We start from the raw sequence: 22001 nt of genomic DNA on the forward strand, positions 1-22001 counted from the left end.
CTTTCAAAACGTTCCCTTGGCAGTGTGCTCCTTGCATGGCTTTGCTCCTGGGACGCATCCTCAAGGGTCCCCTGCACACTGCCAAGGGCTTCTGGGGCATGACCTGTCTAGTGGTTCTGAGTCTCAGGACTTGGGGCTGATGCAGAGCCTCTAGCTGAAGCAGCCTTGATGGAAATGTGTAGACATAAATGTTGCCCAAGGAGCACAAGTACCACAGGTGCTGCAGTTACGGGGCTTGCCCATTCCTAATCATTGTGCTTTGTGTCTCCTCAGGGAGAAACAAAGGCAGCACTGCCCTCGGGGGAGCATTGGCCCTGACGGAACGCAGCAGCCGCGAAAGATCCAGCCAGAGGATGCCACGCCAGCCCAGTGCTACCAGACTGCCCAAGGGGTGCGGGCCTGGGAAGAGCCCTACGCGGGGCAGCACCTAGGATGGGGCAGAGACTTGTCACATCTTTGTTCCCAGCAAAGGCTACGTGTTATCTCCTTCAGTTAATAATAAACCTTTCTGAGATGCAGAGGGTCCAGGTCAGACGTTCTCTACCTTTTTTTTTTTTTTTTTTTTTTTTTAATATTAAGGCACAGACTTAGAATGAGTTTTCTGGACTCAAAGGTATCTGGACTGCCAGGTCTTTTATAAACAGATGTCAACAAGCTTCACTTGAAGTGAAATGTGGGAGGTTTTTTGTTTGTTTTCGAGAGACGGAGTCTCTGTCGCCCAGGCTAGATTGCAGTGGTGTGATCTCAGCTCACTGCAAGCTCTGCCTCCCGGGTTCATGCCTTTCTCCTGCCTCAGCCTCCTGAGTGGGACTACAGGTGCCCGTCACCATGCCCGGCTAATTTTGTTGTATTTTTAGTAGAGACGGGGTTTCACCGTGTTAGCCAGGATGGTCTCGATCTCCCACCTCATGGGAGGTTTTCTGCCAAGACAGGTGACAGTGCTGAGGGACAGGGTGGCTGTGTGCGTGCAGAGAGGGCGAATGCTGCCCTCCAGGTTACGGTGGAGCACTGGGGTCAGCATGGATGTGTTGTGACTTTCTGTGGGTCATGAATGCTGTGCAGAACTTGGTTAATACCCTTTCCCCCTCTAAAATGTCCTGACCTTACACATTTGACCCACAGCTTTAGAGACTTCACGGACGAGCCCCATCCACAGACCTCCAACACTTCACTTCTAGTCTCTTCCTTTTAGCCAGCATGACCCATCAATAAAGAAGCCCAAAAACTCGCAAATTCAATTGAAAACCCTGACTCTGCTTTCCTAGAATTTAGAAAATCTATACTTTGAACGCTTGGCTTTGAAGAAACACTGTTTTCCCCTGGTCAGTTTACTTCCGTGGCAGCTGCTTAAGTATGTACGGTCCTGCTGCACCCAACCCCACGCCAGCAGGGCAGGCTAGCACCCCACTGCTGTCCATGCAGTCTCTGGGGTCCCACCAGCTCCTGTAAGGCAGAACTAAGCTGCATGACACACAGAAGTCTTGGTTTTGTACAGAAACTTTAATTGCAAACAACTTGAAAGCAGCTATCCTGGGGGTGGCAGGGGAGAACTCACCACACCCTCCCCTCAGTATTCTTCGCCTTCTTCAGCCTCAGCTTCCACGGAATCCACGCCCACCTCTTCGTAATCCTTCTCCAGAGCTGCTAGGTCCTCTCGGGCCTCAGAGAACTCTCCCTCTTCCATGCCTTCGCCCACGTACCAGTGCACAAAGGCCCGCTTGGCATACATGAGATCGAACTTATGGTCCAGGCGGGCCCAGGCCTCCGCGATGGCCGTGGTGTTGCTCAGCATGCACACGGCCCTCTGCACCTTGGCCAGGTCTCCCCCAGGGACCACTGTGGGGGGCTGGTAGTTAATGCCCACCTGCCAGAGAAGGGAAATAAAGCAGTCTGTGAAGCTTATATCAAACCTAGAAATGGTAGCTACTTTTCCTCAAACAGAAGACACCCTGTAGGTGACAAGGAGAATACGCAGTTCACCTCACAAACGTCACTAAGCCCTTCTCTGCGCCAGGCAGGGTGATAGTTCCAGATGGAGAACACAGAAAGGAACCTTGGAGGTAGCCACCCTGGTGGGATCCTAAGCTACCTAAAGGGCTGTGTCCTAGTACCTGTGACATGTGATTGGTGCCCAGGTGAAGACAGTCTTCCCTCTGAAAATGTATGCTGCTTGTCTTCTTTGTAGATTACAATTAAATTCTGTAGCTAAACTTTTTCCACCCAGATAGATTCAGAGTACACATCTCTTCCCCATGCTATCACAAGGAACATCATACCCACTTCTAACCCACAAAACAAGCCACTGTGGATATGCAAAGGTAGCAGATCATGGGTCAAGAGTCATATGAATGCTGCTACCACAGCATCAGGAAGTGGTCGAAGTGGTCCATGTGCCTGCCTAAGTAGGGGGTGGCATTCCAAGGTGGTAACCAAAGGGGAAGCATTCCAAGTTTCAGAACTCGGGATTAACATGACCTGACATCCTGGCAGCAGTGCACAGGGTCAACTGGAGCAGGGATCAGCACACTTGTTCTATAAATGACAACATCAGGCCAGGTGTGGTGGCTCAAGCCTGTGACCCCAGCACTTTGGGAGACTGAGGCGGGCAGATCACGTGAGGCCAGGGGTTTGAGACCAGCCTGGCCAACATGGCGAAACCCCATGTCTACTAAAAATACAAATACTAGCTGGGTGCAGTGGCTCATGCCTGTAATCCAGCACTTGGGAGGCTAAGGCGGGTGGATCACCTGAGGCCAGGAGTTCGAGACCAGCCTGGCTAACATGGCAAAATCCCATCTCTACCAAAAATACAAAAATTAGCAGGTGCCTGTAATCCCAGCTACTTGGAAGGCTGAGGCAGAGAACTTCTTGAACCTGGGAGGTGGAGGATGCAGTGAGCCAAGATCACGCTACTGCATTGCAACCTGGGTGACAAAGCGAGACTGTCTCAAAAAAAAAAAAAAAAAAAAATTACCCGGGCATAGTGGTGCATATCTGTGGTCCCAGCTACTCGGGAGGCTGAGGTGAGAGAATCGCTTGAGCCTGAGGGCAGAGGTTGCAGTGAGCCAGGATCACACTACTGTACTCTAGCCTGGGATACAAAGCAAGACCCTATCTCAAAAAATAAATAAATAAATAAATAAATAAATAAATATCACCACAGATATATAGTGTGATGACTCAGAAAGAGAGTTCAAAAGACATCACTGGGCTGGGCCCAGTGGCTCAAGACTGTAATCCCAGCACTTTGGGAGGCTGAGGTGGGCAGATCGCCTGAGGTCAGGAGTTCAAGACCAACCTGGCCAACATGGTAAAACCCCGTCTCTACTGAAAATACAAAAATTAGCCGGGTGTAGTGGTGGGTACCTGTAATCCCAGCTACTTGGGAGGGTGAGGCCAGAGAATTGGTTGAACCCGGGAGGCAAGAGTTGCAGTGAGCTGAGATCACACCACTGCACTCCAGCCTGGTCGACAGAGCAAGACTGTCTCAAAAAAAAAAAAAAAAAAATTTCAGTGATTCAATTATCAACTCTGGTTCACTACTTTATGCCCACATGCCTAGCCCGTGGAACAGGGATAATCTCCCCAAAGGATGCGGGCCTTCAGGGACAGTGTTATTTTGTGCGTCTGCTGCTTGCGGAAAGGCCTCCACATCACCTAGTCATACCTTAAATCCAGTCGGGCACCAATCCACAAACTGGATAGTGCGCTTGGTCTTGATGGTGGCGATGGCTGCGTTGACGTCTTTGGGGACCACATCCCCCCTGTACAACATGCAGCAGGCCATGTACTTGCCATGGCGAGGGTCACACTTGACCATCTGATTGGCTGGCTCAAAGCAGGCATTGGTGATCTCAGCCAAGGACAGCTGCTCGTGGTAGGCCTTCTCGGCTGAGATGACCGGGGCGTAGGTGGCCAGGGGGAAGTGGATGCGGGGGTATGGCACTAGGTTGGTCTGGAATTCCGTCAAGTCCACATTCAGGGCCCCATCGAATCGCAGGGAGGCCGTGATGGAGGACACGATCTGCCCAATCAGGCGATTGAGGTTGGTGTACGTGGGACGCTCGATGTCCAGGTTGCGCCGACATATGTCATAGATGGCTTCATTGTCGACCATGAAGGCATAGTCAGAATGTTCCAGGGTCGTGTGGGTGGTCAGGATGGAGTTGTAGGGCTCCACCACGGCCGTGGAGACCTGGGGGGCTGGGTAAATGGCAAACTCTAGCTTGGACTTCTTGCCGTAATCCACTGAGAGCCGCTCCATGAGCAGAGATGCAAACCCAGAGCCAGTGCCACCCCCAAAGCTGTGGAAGATGAGGAAGCCCTGCAGTCCCGTGCACAGATCCGCCTGAGAGAAACCAGACAACGTGAGTCAATGCCCGTGGAAGCCACACCACCAACCTCCAACAAGCCAGGGCCACTTCTCTTTGCCTCTGAAGACTTGATACGGATTCAAATCATCCATAATAAACACGCAGTACACTTTGAAGCAAAGAAAAGCAGACAAAGATCTACAGACAAATCACTATTGCAGACTCAGTAGGACTCAAGATGCTGGTCTAAGTTTTTGTTTGTTTGCTTGTTTGTGATGGAATCTTGCTCTGTTGCCCAGGCTGGAGTGCAGTGGTGCAATCTCAGCTCACTGCAACCTCTGCCTCCCAGGTTCAAGCAATTCTCCTGCCTCAGCCTCTCAAGTAGCTGGGAGTACGGGGGTGCACCACCACACCCAGCTAATTTTTGTATTTTTAGTAGACATAGAGTTTCACCATGTAGGCCAGACTGGTCTCAAACTCCCGACCTCAGGTGATCCACCCACTTCAGCCTCCCAAAGTGCTGGGATTACACATGTGAGCCACCACGCCCGGCCAACATGCTGATCTAAATTTTGATAAAATGACCTCCCTTTCACCTTCCAAGAACTACCCTCCCATGCAAGACAATGGCCACATGAAACCTTCTCTTCTTACCAGTTTGCGGATCCGGTCCAGGACTAGGTCAACAATCTCCTTGCCGATGGTGTAATGGCCTCTGGCGTAATTATTGGCTGCATATTCTTTCCCAGTGATCAGCTGCTCCGGGTGGAAGAGCTGCCTGTAGGTCCCTGTGCGCACTTCATCTACAAAAGAGACAGTGTGTGCTATGAATCTTTAAGGCCCGTACTCACCAAGATGGACACATTCCAGGACTGTTCACTTCTACAGAGTACATGCTGTTCAAAGTACATGACCTACAAGTCATAGGTCAACAGCGGCAGCATCTGGTAGACAATGTCTCTGTGTGATAACCAAACTGCATATGCAGTTTATGACTTTACGAAGTTACACTCAGCTTGTGGTATAAATGTCAGCACGACCAGTTCCTAGTGAAAGGAAATAAGCTCTTGCACTCCTACGCAGGTACATAATTCTTTCCTATGTGTAGCTACATCAAAGGCTGTGAAGTTAAAAACTCTTACAACCTGGGAAGTCACCAGATCAGTGTGACTTCTGCAGGCAGTCCCATCAGGGCACCCTGGATGACCTGGGTCTCACAGGCTTTCAGGTGATGCTGTCATTTCCTGGGGGGCCACTGAAAGGTGCTGCCTCTTGGCAGCTCCCTTTGGAAACTACCTCAGGCTGCCATTCTGAAGGAAGCAAATGACTGTTCTGTACTTACCTTCTATGCCTAAGATGCAGGTCAAGACTCTGGTGCACCAGCATAAAAGAGTGCAGAGCATTCAGGAGGGAACCAAGGCTACTGTACCCTGCAGGCAGGGCCATCTGAGCAGGGCTGAGGCAGCCACAAGGGAATCTCTCCACAGCCCATCTCACTGTTGGCAAAGCAGCTTTTCCCTGTAGGTCAGGTTTTCCTAGATTAGGAGCCAAGTCTCACACTTTCATCACGAACCTTTCAGTTTCTCTCCAAACAACGCCAGGGGCATATGCCTGTCCATCCCATCCTTTCGGCAGGAGGATTCAAAGGAACCCACGTGGGGCTTTACCACTGCTCTCCCACCCTCTCAGGAAAGCTGCCATCCAGTGCCCAGGCACCTACCGACCACAGTGGGCTCCAGGTCCACAAACACTGCTCTGGGCACATGCTTGCCAGCCCCAGTCTCACTGAAGAACGTGTTGAAGGAGTCGTCCGAGCCACCAATGGTTTTATCACTTGGCATCTGACCATCGGGCTGAATTCCATGTTCAAGGCAGTACAGTTCCCAGCAGGCATTGCAGATCTGGACACCCTCCTGCCCCACGTGGATAGAGATACACTCGCGCTGTGAACCGGAACATAAATGTGAACCCATTCATTTCAAGGCAACTTGAAGCTATATGGCATGCAAAATATTTGAATTTAATATTTATATAGCGCTTCAGTATCTGGTGCTTTCGCAGTTGGCATTTCCTAGGAGGGTTAGGGGACTGATCCCTTTAGCCCTGTGAAAACTAACTTGCTGTAAACCATACTAGCTACTAAGTTCTACAGGTAGCCCTAGAACCTGTTTTCCACTACACAAAAATTAGGTTATTTTAACACTTGGAAGCCATGTAATGTCAATAATCAACCCCACATTATAGCCAGTCACAGTAATTCTCTGAAGAATATATAGCAGTTTCTGATTATGTCCTGATCAAAGGATAAGGTAGTTGGGCTGGGTAAGGAAATACAGAGTAGGTCTCAGGTCCCCATGGTCCAAGCCCAGGTGCTCAGTGTGTGTCCTCTCTCTGCCCCCAGATCCACCCCTCCATCATTCACCATCTGCTCTGTGCTCTCAGAGGCCGACCCTTGAGAACAGCATCAGAGGCCTCCCTTGCCCTCTGGCTTCTTGCTGGTTTGGTCAATAGCAGGCAGCAGTGGGATCCTGGGGGGCTGGAGGAGAGCAACGCCAGGGTACTCCCTCCTTGGCCCCTTCCTGCTCAACTGCTGTGCGTGACCTGAATCCCTCTTAAGGCCACACTTTTGGCAGGTTGCCCTCTCAATTTCTTGTAACCACTCCCTCTCTCCACCCCTTGAAGTCTACAGGTGTAATGGCTCCCAGACATCATCAGTGCTGGGACACTGCACTGTCCTTTGGTGGTTTCTTTAAACCCTGCCAAGCCGGGTGTGGTGGCTCATTCCTGTAATCCCAGCACTTTAGAAGGCTGAGGCGAGAGGATCGCTTGGGACCAGCTTGAGACCAGCCTGGATAACACAGTGAGACCCTGTCCCTGTGAAAAATTTACAAATTAGCCAGGTGTGGTGGCAAACACCTGTAGTACCAGCTACTCGGGAGGCTGAGGCAGAAGAACTGCTGGAACCCAGGGGTTCAAGGCTGCAGGGAGCCGTGATCCCACAACTGTGCTCCAGCCTGGGCAACAGAGCATTTGTTGAGTGCTGTCAAAAAAAAAAAAAAAGAAAAGAAAAGAAAAGAAAAAAAAAGGATAACTGACAAACCACAGGTATTCAGACTTGGGACTTGGGAATCTGTTATGTTCATGGGTTGCTTTTTTTGTTTTTTTGAGGCAGGGTCTCTGTGGCCCAGGCTGGAGTGCAGTGGCACCATCAGGACTCACTGCAGTCTCAAACTTCCAGGCTCGGCTGATCCTCCCACCTCAGCCTCCCGAGCAACTGGAACCACAGTCCCGCATCACCCCGCCCGGGGAATTTTTGTATTTTTTTGTAGAGACCGGGTTTCGCCGTGTTGGGTCAGGCTGGTCTTGAACTCCAGACGTCAGGTGATCCACCCGCCTCCAGCTCCCCAAGGGCTGGGATTCCAAGAGTGAGCCACCGCGCCTGGGCTGACGTGTTGCCTCTAGTGAACGAGGCCATGTTTCAGCGGCGTCTGAACCGTAATTCCTAATCTGACCCACGTCCGCAGCCCCAGCCCCGTCAGCTAAGGCTCCTGGGGCTGCTCAGTCGTTGCCGGAGCACAGACTCTTGCACTCCCACGTGGAGGCTGGAAAGCGGGAGCAGCGCCCTCCGTCTTCAGCAGGCGACGCCACTATTTGCTCTCTGGGGACTGGACACCGTCAACGGTCTCCGTCCACTGACTAAAGACCGGCAGTTTCATTTAAAACAAAAGCCGCCGTCCCTGCCCTGGGACCTGCAGATCCAGGAGACGATTCCGTGTCCTCCTGTCCCGCACTAGACCCCGCGTCCTTCTCCGGCTTCCTCTCAGCGCCCAGGCCCGCAACTACGTCCCTCCGTCCGCCCGAGGCCAACTTCATCTGCCTGGGCGTCTGCGGGGCGGGAATGACCCGGGTCTTACCATGGCTAACTCCGCCGGTTTCGCCCGACGCTGCTTCCAGACCTCAACCGACTGCCACAGCTGCTGAGAGCCAACTGCAACCGTCCGCCCGCGCGCGCTGCACGGGATTGGCCTGCCGCTGCCAGGCTGCCATTGGCTTGGAGTTCCTGGGAGGCGGGCCGAGGGCCGGGTCCCAGTTCTTATTGGCCGTTGCTCAACACGTGTAGTGGGGACGCTCTCTGATTGGATGCAGGATTGGCGGGAAGGCAGAGGGGTAATCAAAGGATTCGCGGGTGCTGAGGCATTTCCGGGGTGTCTTCTGACCAGGGGAACAGCTACTGCACGGCTTTTGTGGGTCACGGAACATTGCCTCGCTCCCAGTGTGCCACTGCCCCTCCCTGAATGCCCCGAGCCTGCTCCTCTCCAAGCCTTTTTCAGATCTTTGCAAACAAGGCCGCTTCTGAGAGGCCTTCCCGCCATCTACCCAAGTCACAGCAGTACTGCAATCACCCCCCTCTTCCCTGTTCCCACCCAGCACCCGGGAAGTGGCAGGATTCAATCACTTTTGTGACCCAAAAGGAGAAAACGGACTGGGCGCGATGGCTCAACCCTGCAATCCAGCACTTCGGGAGGCCCAGGCAGGTGGATCACCCGAGGTCAACAGTTCCCCGAGACCAGCCTGGCCAACATGGTGAAAACCCGTCTCTACTAAAAATACAAACATTACGGGGGGCTGGTGGTAGGCACCTGTAATCCCAGCTACATGGGAGGCTGAGGTAGGAGAATTGCTTGAACCTGGGAAGCAGATGTTGCAGTGAGCTGAGATTAGGCCACTGCACACTCCAGCCTGGGCAACAGAGCCAGACTCCGTCAAAAAAAAAAAAAAAAAAAAAAAAAGGAAGGAGGCAAAATTAGCCTAAGTGGAGAGGTTGGGCCAGGCACAGCGGCTTATGTCTGTAATTCCAGTGCTTTGGGAGGCCACGACAGGAGGATCACTTCAGGTCAGGAGTTCGAGACCAGCCTGGGCAACGTGGTGAGACCCACCTTGCCCGTTTCTACAAAAAATAAAATAAAATTAGCAAGTCATGGTGGCACGCGCCTGTAATCCCAGCTACTCAGGAGGCTGAGGCAGGAGAGTTCCTTGAACCTGGGAGGCAGAGGTTGCAGTGAGCTAAGATCACACCACTGCACTCAAGCCTGGGTGACAGAGTGAAACACCAACTTGAAAAAAAGAGTTTATTTGTGCCAAGTTTGAGAAGTGCAATCCTGGAGATGCAAGTTGTCTTAATATACACCTCTAATTAGCAGCAGTTACAAGTGGGTTTTTAAAGGAAAAGAAGAGACAGTTCCTAAGTTACCAAGAATTTTGAAATTAGAGAGGAAGTCTTGCTGTGTTGCCTAGGCTGGTCTTGAACTCCTGACCTGAAGGGATCCTCCCACCTCAGCTGGCCTGGCCTGAGGAATTTATATTAAAATAACATAAGCTATTTATTGGGCCGGGCGTGGTGGCTCACACCTGTAATCCCAGCACTTTGGGAGGCCAAGGCGGGAGGATCACTTGAAGTCAGGAGTTCGAGACCAGCCTGGCCAACATGATGAAACCCTGTCTCTACCAAAAATACGGAAATTAGCCAGGCGTGGTGGTGAGCGCCTGTAGTCCCAGCTACTTGAGAGGCTGAAGTAGGATAATCACTTGAACCCGGGAGGTGGAGTTTGCAGTGAGCCAAGATCAAACCATTGCAGTCCAGCCTGGGCAACAGAGTGAGACTGCATCTCAAAAAAAAAAAAAAAACAAGCTATTTATTGTCTCTATATTGTCTACATTGTCTTTTGTATCACAAATTCAAGGAACAGGAAGATAATGGGTTAAGCTAGTCAGAAACAAAATGCCTTTAAACAGTCACCCCGGGGCATGGGTATGAGGGGTGTGACTGAAGTCCATATTCCTGTCTTTTTGGGCCTGATAAATTCTGCACACCTCACATAACTCAAAGTGCTGTGAATACTTTTTCTTTTCTCATTTCTTTAGTGGGAAGGAGTGGGTTTATGGCCAACAGGAAAGGAGAAGTCACACCCCTGTCCCAGGAAGAGCAGAGTGGGGACCCCATACCCATTTTGGAGGAGTCTGGAACAATCACCTGATTCTTCCTTTTTATTTATTTGGTTTTTTTGACACTGGTTCTCACTGTGTTGACCAGGCTGGACTCAAATTCCTGGGTTGAAGTGATCCCCAAGCCTCAGCCTTCCTTGTAGGCTGGGACTACATGTGTATGATTCTTCGCGATTTGATTCTTCCATGCCTGAAGATCATCTTAACAGTGTGCATTCAGTTCTGGGAGAAGCACCAGAAGAGACGTGCTGGCTTACCCCCAGCTCATCACTAGGATGCAGCATCCCATCATGGCACCTCCCTAGAGGGTGGCCAAGCAGGCCCTTAACTTTCCCTCCTGAGAGGAGAGCAGAGCAGAGACAGGAAGCTCCACCAGTGGGATGGGACTCGTGAGGTCCAGGAGTTGAGACTTTTCTGTGGCCTTTGGGGACCTCTGGACAGTGCGATCAGGTCTGCCCTTAGAAGGATGCTTTGGCAGAAGGCGGAGGTGCAGGGACCGAATTCTGCGGACTACAGCCAGGTAAATCAGAGGAGGCCACTGGCCCCCGCCTCTTCTCCCCGGGAGGGCGAATCCTTCTGTATTAGTCAGCCCCAGGCACCCTAAAAAAATACCATTGACTGAGTGGCTTAAACAACAGGGTTTTATTTTCTCACAGTTCTGGAGGCTAAAAGCCCCAGAGGCCTCTTCCTGGTTTGCACACAGCCACCTTCTCACCAAGTCCTCCCATGGGAAGGTAGCACCCAAGCTCTCTGGTCTCTTGTAAGGACACGAATCCTATTGGATCAGGGCCCGCCCTTATGACCTCACTTAACCTTCACCATCTCCTTACAGGCCTTGTCCCCAAATACAGTCACATTGGGGACTAGCGCTTCAGTGTCTAATATTGGCAGCGGGGGACACCATTCAGTCCATAGCCCTCCCCTTCCTCAGGGCTCCAACCACGTCATGCACAGAACTCAGCTGTAGCCCACATCACGCGGTGCTCTTCAGTCCAGCCATGCATCCCTCAGCAGCTGGGATACGTTCTCGACAATGCATCATCAAGTGATTTCATTGATGTGAGAACATCTTAGAGTATACTTAGAGCAATGAAGGTGGTGCAGCCTACTGCACACCTATGCCACGTGGTGTAGCATATTGCCCCTTGGCTACAGATCTGTGCAGCAAGGATTTGTGTATCTAAACACAGAAAAGCTACAGGAAAAATACGGTATTATAATTTTATGGGACCACTGTTACATACATGCTGTCTGTTGTTGACCAAAATACCACTATATGCTACATGACGGCAATATTTATTTTTCTGATTATAAAAGTAACACAAATTCCTGGTAGAGAGTGTAGAAAATTAGCAACAAACTATTTATTCTACTGTAAATGATGAAAGAAAAATGGAGCCTTGGACATGCCCATTTTCACTGTAAGTTATGATTCCATAACTGACTTGTAGTAAACAGTGTTTCTGGCCCCTAAGTATTGCTGCCTTGTGCATTTTATTTAGTATACAGCACTAAAAAAAAAGAGTTTTGTGAATTATTAAATCATTTCAGTAAGTCAGCTAACAACATTTACATATAGTCGCTACACAGAAAGGAACACAAATTATTTCCTCTTGTGCTCAGATTCAAACAGGCTTGAGTGACAACTTGAGGACAAGGTGGCACCTCGACAAGATTTCACACAGTGGCTACGGGGGCCAGAGAAGCAGCACCGCATGGTGCGGCAGGAGAAGGGGGACCTGCACAAGGTAGGCAGCTTGGTTCTGGGTGAGAAAGGCTTAAGAGGCTTTGCAGAGTTTTGTAAGGCTGAGTTCATACAGATGTTTAAAGACCTCTTTGGGACCCCCGCTCATAGACTGTCCCTGCTGCCTGCAGGACACCAGGGCCAAGCCTGGTTCTAGGGCCCCTGCTGTGCCCAGTTGCTACACAGCCCATGTCAGCTGGCTGGGCTTGGCTCCCTGCCATGGGTGCCTTTCAGTGTGCTGCCTGCAGCAGGCACCCACTTCACAGTCATCATCTGCCATCTCCAGTTCAGCCCCACAGAGTAAGCAGCAGCTCCCCCAGCCCACCCATTCTGAATGAGGAACGATGTCCAGAGGGCACTGTGTTATCCGCAGTGACACGCTGCGCCTGACGCCGGTGACCTCGCCCTTCTCTCTACACCATGCCCGCTGCTCTTAGAAGGGGCATCTTAGCAACGACAGGGAACTGCAAAAGAGGACATTTGTTAAAATGTGGCTGATTCCCCATAACTCCTTTACAAATTTGGTTTTTAGTAAGATGTGTGAACTTTATATTCAAATGCCATTAAGTATATAATAACACAATTAGGTTCTTTTTTCTTTTCTTTTTCTTTCTTTCTTTTTTTTTTTGAGACAGAGTCTCTCTCTCTCTCGCCAGGCTGCAGTCCTGCAATCTCAGCTCACTGCATAGGCTCTGTTTTCTAAAATACATTCATTTATACACTGAAGTCCTTGGACATGTAGTTTGTGATCTGTCCTCTAAAATGTGCCAGATTTTAAACCCAAATTGCTTCTTAAGATCATCTGTGGTATCGTCCCCCTGCATGACTTGTCTGGGAGTGCAGTGTGGGCTGTGTGGCATCTCATTGCTTGACACAGTCACAGTGACTCTGAGCCGGACCCAGAGAGGCCTGGGGAGGCCTTTCTTCCCCATGTGGGAGCCACTCGCCAGCTTGCTCCAGGTTTTGTCACTTCCAGTCTTAGTCCAACAGGTGTGGCAGTGACTAAACAGCCAGATCCTTGGCCAGATCGGCTGCAAGGAGGTCAGAGTCATCAGGGCAGCAAGTGGTAAGGTTGGGTTGTCAGTGCAGCTGAACTCTTGGTAAGTCCTACTTGTGGTCCTCCACCCAGGGAGACTTTGATTTAAATCTCTTTCTTCTTAAATTTCTTTTCTTTCTTTTTCAGTTTTTTAAGAGATGAGGTCTCACTATTTTGCCCAGGCACTGGTCTTGAACTCCTGGGCTCAAGTGATCCTCCCACCTCAGCCTCCCAAAGTGGTGGGATGACAGGCATGAGCCACAGTGCCTGGTCTGATTTAAATCTTCAGCACTTTGGCTACATGTTTTTTTCTGCTTCTGCTAATGTTTAAGTAACTAGATTGAATGCCCAAATGTTTTATTCACCTTTGCAACTGTGTAGATGATATCAGGCAGAGGTTGACGTTACAGAGCCAGCTGTCCTGCTGGAAGCTACTCCATGCAGTGCAGGGTCTTTCTTGGTGTGGGGTTGGTGCTCAGCACCTGAGCCCAGGTGGTCTTCCCATTGCATGCTTGGCTGGGGTGAGGCGAGCACAGGGCTTTTTCCAAGCAGGGGATTTTCCCCATCTGTGACTTTCATCTGTAACCAGCATTGGCTGTCACTTGTGACTCTTTAATATAGTGTAAGACTAAATGTTCAGCCTTCCAGGCCTTTGTTAAGCAAACGTAAAACATCTCTAAATTTTTTTTCAGCAATTGATTGAAGCTTCAGAGAGATTGAAATCCCAGGCCAAAGAACTGAAAGATGCCCATCAGCAGCAAAAGCTGGCCCTGCAGGACTTCTGGGAGCTCAATGAGCTCATTGCAGAGCTCTGCTCCCAGAAGCAGAAGGTGTGGGACAAGGAGGAGGAGATAGAAGTAGCCATGCAGTAAGTTGACGTGATGTAGCAGGAGATCTGAAGATCCAAGAAGCTCCTCTTTCTGTCCCAGCACTTTGGGAGGTCGAGGCTGGCGGATGGCCTGAGGTCAGGAGTTTGAGACTTGCCTGGCCAATATGGTGAAACCCTGTCTCTATTAAAAATGCAAAAATTAACCAGGCATGGTGGTGGGCACCTGTAATCCTAGCTATTGGGAGGCTGAGGGAGGAGAATTGCTTGAACCTGGGAGGCGGAGGTTGCAATGTTGCAATGAGCCAAGATCATGCCACTGCACTCCAGCCTGGGCAACAAGAGCAAAACTCTGTCTCAAAAAAAAAAAAAAGGAGGAAGCTGTTTAGATATTTCAGCGATGGTACTGACTGGACTTTTGTATGACCTTAATAAAACATCTTTGAGAACTTGGGCTGCATTATCTAAATTACTTTAAAATGGATCTTAAGTTTTATGTGAACCCAAGTAAGTTGATCTGCCAAGCATTTATTTTGTGCTCATCCCTCAATATCTATTTGTGAAATTATTAAAAGAGGTTCCTATTCCTAAGTTTTTAAAATTCCTTTTTAAGTAAGTAGAGGGTATTTATGCTAAGCTGTGATATGGCTTGGCTTAATTGAATAGGAGAACCTGCAGTCCATAAAGGGCCAATGGCAGTAGAAAGGCAAATCACAGTCTAGGACGCTTCAAGCCACTTGCTCTAGACCAGTGCTACTGAAGCGTCTTGGTCTAAGCACTCCTTTACACTCTTACACATCACTGGGGATCCCAAAGAGCATCTACTTATGTAGATTACAGCTCTCAATATGCACCATGGCAGGAATCAGAACTGAGAATTCTTTCAATACAATAAAAACCCATTACATGTTAACGTAACATTTGTAAAGAAAAGTCACTATTTCTTTAAAAATCTAGTGAGAAGAATGGCATTTTTACATTATTTATTTATTATTTTAAGATAGAGTCTTGCTCTGTCACCTAGGCTGGAGTGCAGTCGTGCAATCTCGGCTCACTGCAGCCTTTACCTCCCGGTTTCAAGTGATTCTGGTGCCTCAGCCTCTTGAGTAGCTGGGAACACAGACATGCACCACCATGCCCGGCTAATTTTTGTATTTTTAGTAGAGACAGGGTTTCACCATGTTGGCCAGGCTGGTCTCAAACTCCCGAACTCAGGTGATCTGCCCTCCTCAGCCTCCCAAAGTGCTGGGATTACAGGCATGAGCCACCTCACCCAGCCACATTTTTACATTTTTTAATGTTTCTTTAATATCTGGCTTAATAGAACACACTTGGGTTCTCATGTCTGTTTCTGCACTCAATCTGTTTTGATACACTGTTCTGGATGAAGTACATGAAGAACTCCTGGTTCCCACAGATAACTAATTAATTATTAAAAGAGGTTCCTGGGTGCTAAGTTTTAAAAATTCCCTTTTCAGTAAGTAGAGGGTATTTATTCTCTGACAATGTCTCAGGATCCCAGGGTTCTCAGCCCATGCTTTGAGAACTGCTGCCCTAGGTATTCTGAATGTTCCGCTGTTGGTGAGTGACATGTTTTAAGCAATGCTTACTTTAAAATTTGATTAAAGGCCAGGGGCAGTGGCTCACACCTCTAATCCCAGCACTTTGGGAGGCCAAGGTGGGCAGATCGCTTGAGCTCAGGAGTTCAAGACCTGTCTGGGCAATGTAGTGAAACCCCATCTCTACCAGAAATACAAAAAATTAGCTGGGTGTGGTGGCGTGCACATCTAGTACGAGCTACTTGGGAGGCTGAGTGGGAGGATCGCTTGAGCCTGGGAGGTGGGGGTTGCAGTGAGCCGAGATTGTGCCACTGTACTCCAGCCTGGGCGACAGAGTGAGAATCTGTCTCAAAACAATTCTATTAAAATTTGCTTAATGAATCCCAGAAATGAGAAGGCCTGGAAGCACATGCTCAAGTTCAGGGCTCTTTGCTGTTTAGCCACAGGATATCTGTTTGTTTTCTTCTTAGTTTATTTTGCAACCCAAATATATTTGAAGTTGTAGCCAGTTACAACTCGAATTAGCGAAACCCCTAACTAAGGATTACCGTTCCACATACGGATGCAGTGATACGTTGCCTGGGATTTGCTCTCAAATAGTTTGTGCATAGGCAGAGATGAAGCAAGCTCAGCTCAAGTTGCTCACTGTCAGCCAAATACGTGGCTCATCTGTAATCCCAGCACTTTGGGAGGCTGAGGTGGGCGGATCACCTCAGGTGAGGAGTTTGAGATCAGCCTGGCCAACATGGTGAAACCCCATCTCTACTAAAAAATGTACAAAAACTAGCCGGGTGAGGTGGTACGTGCCTGTAATCCCAGCTAAACTGGAGGCTGAGGCATGAGAATCGCTTGAACCCAGGAGGAGGTGGAGGTTGCAGTGAGCCAAGATCACACCACTGCACTCCAGCCTGGGCGACAGAGCAAGACTCTTGTCTGAAAAAAAAAAAAAGGTCCTCTCCTCACTGTCAAAGCTGGGTGCCAGGCACAGGAGGAGGTTCATTACTCTCTCTTCTGTGTGTGTTTGAAATTGTCCATTTAAAACATGAAGGCCGGGCGCGGTGGCTCAAGCCTGTAATCCCAGCACTTTGGGAGGCCGAGACGGGTGGATCACGAGGTCAGGAGATCGAGACCATCCTGGCTAACACAGTGAAACCTCATTTCTACTAAAAATACAAAAAATTAGCTGGGCATCGTGGTGGGCGCCTGTAGTCCCAGCTACTCGGGAGGCTGAGCCAGGAGAATGGCGTGAACCTGGGAGGCGGAGCTTGCAGTGAGCTGAGATCAGGCCACTGCACTCCAGCCTGGGCGACAGAGCGAGACTCCGTCTCAAAAAAAAAGAAAAAAAAAAAACAAATAAAACATGAATCAGTGTTCTACAGAAATCAGAAGTACTTGTTTTCACAAATCAGTACTCTTTCTTAAATTAGAATTTAAACTTGTTTTATTACTAACCAACCACTTCAGCGGAGCCCTGCACTGTGCTTACTTTCTGTTAATGATAAGTGCATCTTCGTTTTGTAGCTGGAAGCTCAGCTCAAGGACGCTGTTGCCTCAAAGGAATGCAGACTTCATGAGCACATCGCAGACTTCAAGCAAACAGAAAGTGAGCCTGAAGCCCTCGAGGTGGTGCTGGGTTAGAGTCTTTACTCTTAATCCTGAGACAGAAAGCTCATCCTTGCTGATCCCAGCACGTGGACATTGCCTTGTATAATGTGCTGGTCCTGGCTGAGCATTACCCAAGACAGTTCCAGACAAGACGGGGATATGGAGAGGTGGGGAGGGACCCTGCCTTCGTGACTGTTTTCATTTTGATAGTCAAGTATGTTAGTTCGTTCTCTCACTGCTATAAAGAACTACCTGAGGCCGGGCGCAGTGGCTGACGCCTGTAATCCCAGCAGTTTGGAGACCAAGGTGGGTGGATAACCTGAAGTCAGGAGTTTGAGACCAGCCTGGCCAACATGACGAAATCCTGTCTCTACTAAAAAATACAAAAATTAGCCAGGTGTGCTGGCACATGCCTGCAATCCCAGCTACTCAGGAGGCTGAAGCAGGAGAACTACTTGAACCCAGAAGATGGAGGTTGCAGTGAGCCGAGATTACACTATTGCACTCCAGCCTGGGTGACAGAGCAGGACTCCATTTAAAAAAAAAAAAAAAAAAAAAAAAAAAAAAAAAAAAGGAACTACATGAGACTGGGTAATTTATTTAAAAAAAAGAAACAGGTTTAATTGGCTCACAGTTCTGCAGGCTGTACAGGCTTCTGTTTCTGGGGAGGCCTCAGGAAACTTAACAATCAGAGCGGAAGGGGAAGCAGGCACATCTTACGTAGCCAGAGCAGGAGGAAGAGAGAGAGCAGGGAGATGCTACACACCTTTAAACAACCAGATCTCATGAGAACTCCTGACCTCAGGTGATCCACCTGCCTCAGCCTCCCAAGGTGCTGGGATTACAGGCATGAACCACCATGCCCAACCCTGTATTTTAATTTTCAAATGAAGTAATATATTTGGTCTTTTAAATAGGATGTTTTTATTCAGTTAAAAGATGCTAATTAGGCCAGCCCGGTGGCTCACCCCTGTAATCCCAGCACTCTGGGAGACTGAGGCAGGGGGATCACCTGAGGTCAGAAGTTTGAGACCAGCCTGGCCAACATGGTGAAACCTTGTCTCTACTACAAATACAAAAATTAGCTGGGCATGGTGGTGGGTGCCTGTAGTCCCAGCTACTTGGGAGGCTGAGGCAGGAGAATCACTTGAACCTGGGAGGCAGAGGTTGCAGTGAGCCAAGATTGTGCCACTGCACTCCAGCCTGGGCAACAGAGCAAGACTGCATCTCAAACAAAACAAACAAAACAAAACAAAAACAAAAAAGAATTAATTACCTGAGGCCGGGCGCAGTGGCTCATGCCTGTAATCCCAGTACTTTGGGAGGCCGAGGTGGGCGAATCACGAGGTCAGGAGATCGAGACCACCTTGGCTAACACAAGTGAAACCCTGTCTCTACTAAAAAAAATACAAAAAAAAAATACAAAAAGCCAGGCGCGGTGGCTCAAGCCTGTAATCCCAGCACTTTGGGAGGCCGAGACGGGCGGATCACAAGGTCAGGAGATCGAGACCATCCTGGCTAACCCGGTGAAACCCCGTCTCTACTAAAAAATACAAAAAACTAGCCGGGCGACGTAGCGGGCGCCTGTAGTCCCAGCTACTCAGGAGGCTGAGGCAGGAGAATGGCGTAAACCCGGGAGACGGAGCTTGCAGTGAGCTGAGATCCGGCCACTGCACTCCAGCCTGGGCGACAGAGCGAGACTCCGTCTCAAAAAAAAAAAAAAAAAAAAAAAAAAAAAAAAATAGCCGGACGTGGTGTCGGGCGCCTGTAGTCCCAGCTACTCGGGAGGCTGAGGCAGCAGAATGGCGTGAACCTGGGAGGCGGAGCTTGCAGAGAGCCGAGATTGCACCACTGTGCTCTAGCCTGGAAGACAGAGCAAGACTCCATCTCAAAAAAAAAAAAAAAAAAAGTACTTATGAATGAAAAAAGGACTGAATCCTCCTATTTTTCCTCAAAATAGCCTTAACTCTTTGGTTTCCAACTTTATGTGGGGTTTTCAGTATTTGTCTCAAAATCCAATCAAATTGACCCGGGTGTGTCTCCAGAATGAAGTTTTGATTAGGTTCAGTATCTGTGCAATTGGAGCATGTCTCATGGAATGTAGAGCTGATTAGGTTTATTCATTGTTTTTTCCTATATAAGGGGAAGCCAATCAGAGGATGCATTTTCCCAGAGAAGGAGCATCAGAAGAGTTTAAGACCTTGGGGGAAGAGAGTCTTGCTGCTTGCTTGTGGAACTTGCCTTAGAAGGTAGATGAGTTCACAGCATCCTCTAACTTTTTATTTTTGGTGAGTTCTCCGAGCACTGAGATGTGAACTGGCCTCATTCCCTTACAATGATACTGTTACCCGTAGAAGAGATTTGAGTTACTGGCAGCATATCTGCATGGGTCCATAAGCAACTTCAGTCCTTGCCTCCTCAGAAGAAAGAATTCGACTGAGGGGCATACAGCGGAAAAAGAGACTAAGTTTCAGAGCAGGAGTGGAAGTTTATTTAAAAGGCTTTAGAACAGAAAGGAAAGAAAAAATTCTCTTGTGAGAGACCCAAGTGGATGCTGAAGATTCCAAGAGAGAAAAGAGAAGGGCCTTTAACCTTGATCCTGGGATGGGTTTTGCCTCTTTCCCATGACTCCTTTAGGAGAGTTTCCAGCATGCACAGTGCTTTTCCCCTACCCTTTGGAATGAGCAGGCACGGTGTGTTTAGGATTTATGCATGTACCATCTGAGGCTTTCTTTCCTTTTCCAGTAGGGTTTCCTGAAGATTAATACTTTGCCATTTTTTGTCTCTTAACATGCATGCCAAGAAGTTGCTTACTTCCTGGGGTCTGCAATTAATTAACATTTTTTATCTTAACAGTGTAGACCATCAGGAAATGGCCTCTCTCCGGTGCTGCCTAATTATCATTTTTTAGAGAGGCAAAGTGATAATAACAGGCCATCACCGGACATTTTCTAGTGGGTAGGGGAAGAGCCCTCTCCTGCCGCTGCCTGCTCTTCCCCTGTAACAAGACAAGCCTTGAATATCTTAGAAATTGTGTTCCCACAAGGCAGCATCCATTATAAATTTTACTGTGTGAATTGTTACTTCACATTCTCATATTCCTGTGTTCACTATTTGTGTGCCTTTTCCATTTTTTTTTTTTTTGAGACGGAGTCGCGGTGGTGTCGCCCAGGCTGGAGTCGCAGTGGCCGGGATCTCAGCCACTGCAAGCTCCGCCTCCCGGGTCAACGCCTCTCCCGCCCAGCCCTGAGTATGCTGGGACTACAGGCGCCCGCCACATGCCGGGCTATTTTTTTTTTTTTTGTATTTTAGTAGAGACGGGGTTTCACCATGTTCCCAGGATGGTCTCGTCTCCGGCCCTCGTGATCCACCTGCCTCAGCCTCCCAAGTGCGGGGATACGGCTTGACCATGCGCCCAGCCATCTTTTCCATTTTTTGTTTTGACCATATTTCATTATTATAACTGCCTTCCAAGATTCTAGATCTCCTGACTAATAGATAACTACTAGTCACATGTGGGCTATAAACTGTAAATTAAATTATAATTAAAATAACTAAAGGGCATATCCTAGTAGTAATAGCCAAATTCATGGCCAAACTAGAAATTCTATAACTCTATCTTGGTGTAGTTTACTGCATTGGACAATGTAGATACAGAGCATTCTTTCATCACAGAAAACATGTTGGGGCATGTTGGCTGCCACGTATTTGTATTTATTTTTATTTTTTATTTTTTGAGACAGAATTTTGCTCTTGTGCCCAGGCTGGAGTGCAAGGCGTGATCTCAGCTCACCGAAAACTCCGCCTCCCAGGTTCAAGCGATTCTCCTGCCTAAGCCCCCTAGTAGCCTGGGATTACGGCATGTGCCACCACGCCCGGCTATTCTTTGTTTTCTATTTTTGCTAGTGGAATGGGTTTCTCCATGTTGGTCAGGGCTGGCCTCAAACTCCGAACCTCAGGTGAAGGCGCCTGCCTCGCATCCCAAAGTGCGGATTACAGGTATGACCACTGCGCCGGCCTATTTTTAAATTCTATTTGTGTGGTTTATAGTTAAATTATATTCTGCTTCTCTACATTCATTCCTTTCACGGATTTCTCAGCAATTTTTAAATTTCATTTCAGTTGCTTCTGAGGAAAGTACTTAGACATTTTAAAACAAATAATTACAGCAAATAGTTTCCACGGATATATTTTAGCTTAGTGGGTACGTTTATATACCATGATTCAGGTATCATTATTTTCAGTACCCACTTAAAAATGCTGCAAGTTTATTAAAAGAGATGTTTCCCTTGAATAAATGTTGTAGGCTCAGTATTGTGTCTTCAGTGCTGTATTTTAGTTTAATTTATATTTATTATATGTAAAAGGTTTGCTATGCCTGTTCTTAAAATGTGAGATTGTTTCTCGTCTCTTGTTACACACCTTTGTATGCATGTTCATTATGCACTTTAAAAATAGATATGGTTTGTCAGCGGACATGGTGCTATCCACATATGTCAACTTAGAATATATTAAATTCCATTCCACTTTCACCATCCGTGAACTGCTTTGAATAATGGAGTGTTGGAGCCATACGGTTTTGACTTGCAATTCAGTCAGAGATATGGATTTTCACATTATAGTGTAATCGTATATCTAAGAAATCCATTTTGGTTGTTCAGACTGTTTAAAAAATCTATTCTCTGTTACTTCGGTGATCTTTCTTTCCTGTTGTGCATGCTAGAATGCATCTGCTGTTCCTAGGACCTGAGATGTTACTCAAAACACTTGTATAGCGTAGGTGGGGTTGAGAATGGAGACCTTATTAAATAAGATATACTAAATAAGTAGTCGTTTCAGATCGCAGTTCTGAAGTAAAAGGAGGGGAAAAGGACAGGCAAAGAATATTAGACGATCAGCTTATTTTTACTGAATG

At 48.3% G+C, this 22001-nt stretch overlaps 1 protein-coding gene across 1 annotated transcript; it reads right to left on the reverse strand.

Annotated features, from left to right (window-relative positions):
* Positions 1-1481: 1481 nt before the first annotated feature.
* On the reverse strand, positions 1482-8360 carry LOC115898194 (tubulin alpha-3 chain-like). Its single transcript, XM_030932016.1, has 5 exons — positions 8280-8360; positions 6034-6256; positions 4968-5116; positions 3668-4348; positions 1482-1864 (listed from the first exon to the last, which is right to left on the reverse strand). The coding sequence occupies exons 1-5, from the start codon at positions 8358-8360 to the stop codon at positions 1568-1570; spliced, it is 1431 nt and encodes a 476-aa protein (XP_030787876.1). The 3' UTR covers positions 1482-1567.
* Between the last annotated feature and the right edge of the window lie 13641 nt (positions 8361-22001).

This window comes from Rhinopithecus roxellana, chromosome 6 (assembly GCF_007565055.1).
Source record: "Rhinopithecus roxellana isolate Shanxi Qingling chromosome 6, ASM756505v1, whole genome shotgun sequence".
In the NCBI taxonomy this organism is placed as follows: Eukaryota; Metazoa; Chordata; class Mammalia; order Primates; family Cercopithecidae; genus Rhinopithecus; species Rhinopithecus roxellana.

Bases quoted from the DNA above. Each gene is read 5' to 3' on its own strand.
- LOC115898194 (XM_030932016.1), bottom strand. From the start codon at position 8,360: ATGGCAGCCTGGCAGCGGCAGGCCAATCCCGTGCAGCGCGCGCGGGCG. The intron at 6,257-8,279 runs GTCGGTTGAGGT...TCCGGTTCACAG, and splicing joins GGCTCTCAGCAGCTGTGGCA to CGCGAGTGTATCTCTATCCA. The intron at 1,865-3,667 runs GTATGACTAGGT...CTTCTCTGGCAG, and splicing joins GGTGCCCGACTGGATTTAAG to GTGGGCATTAACTACCAGCC.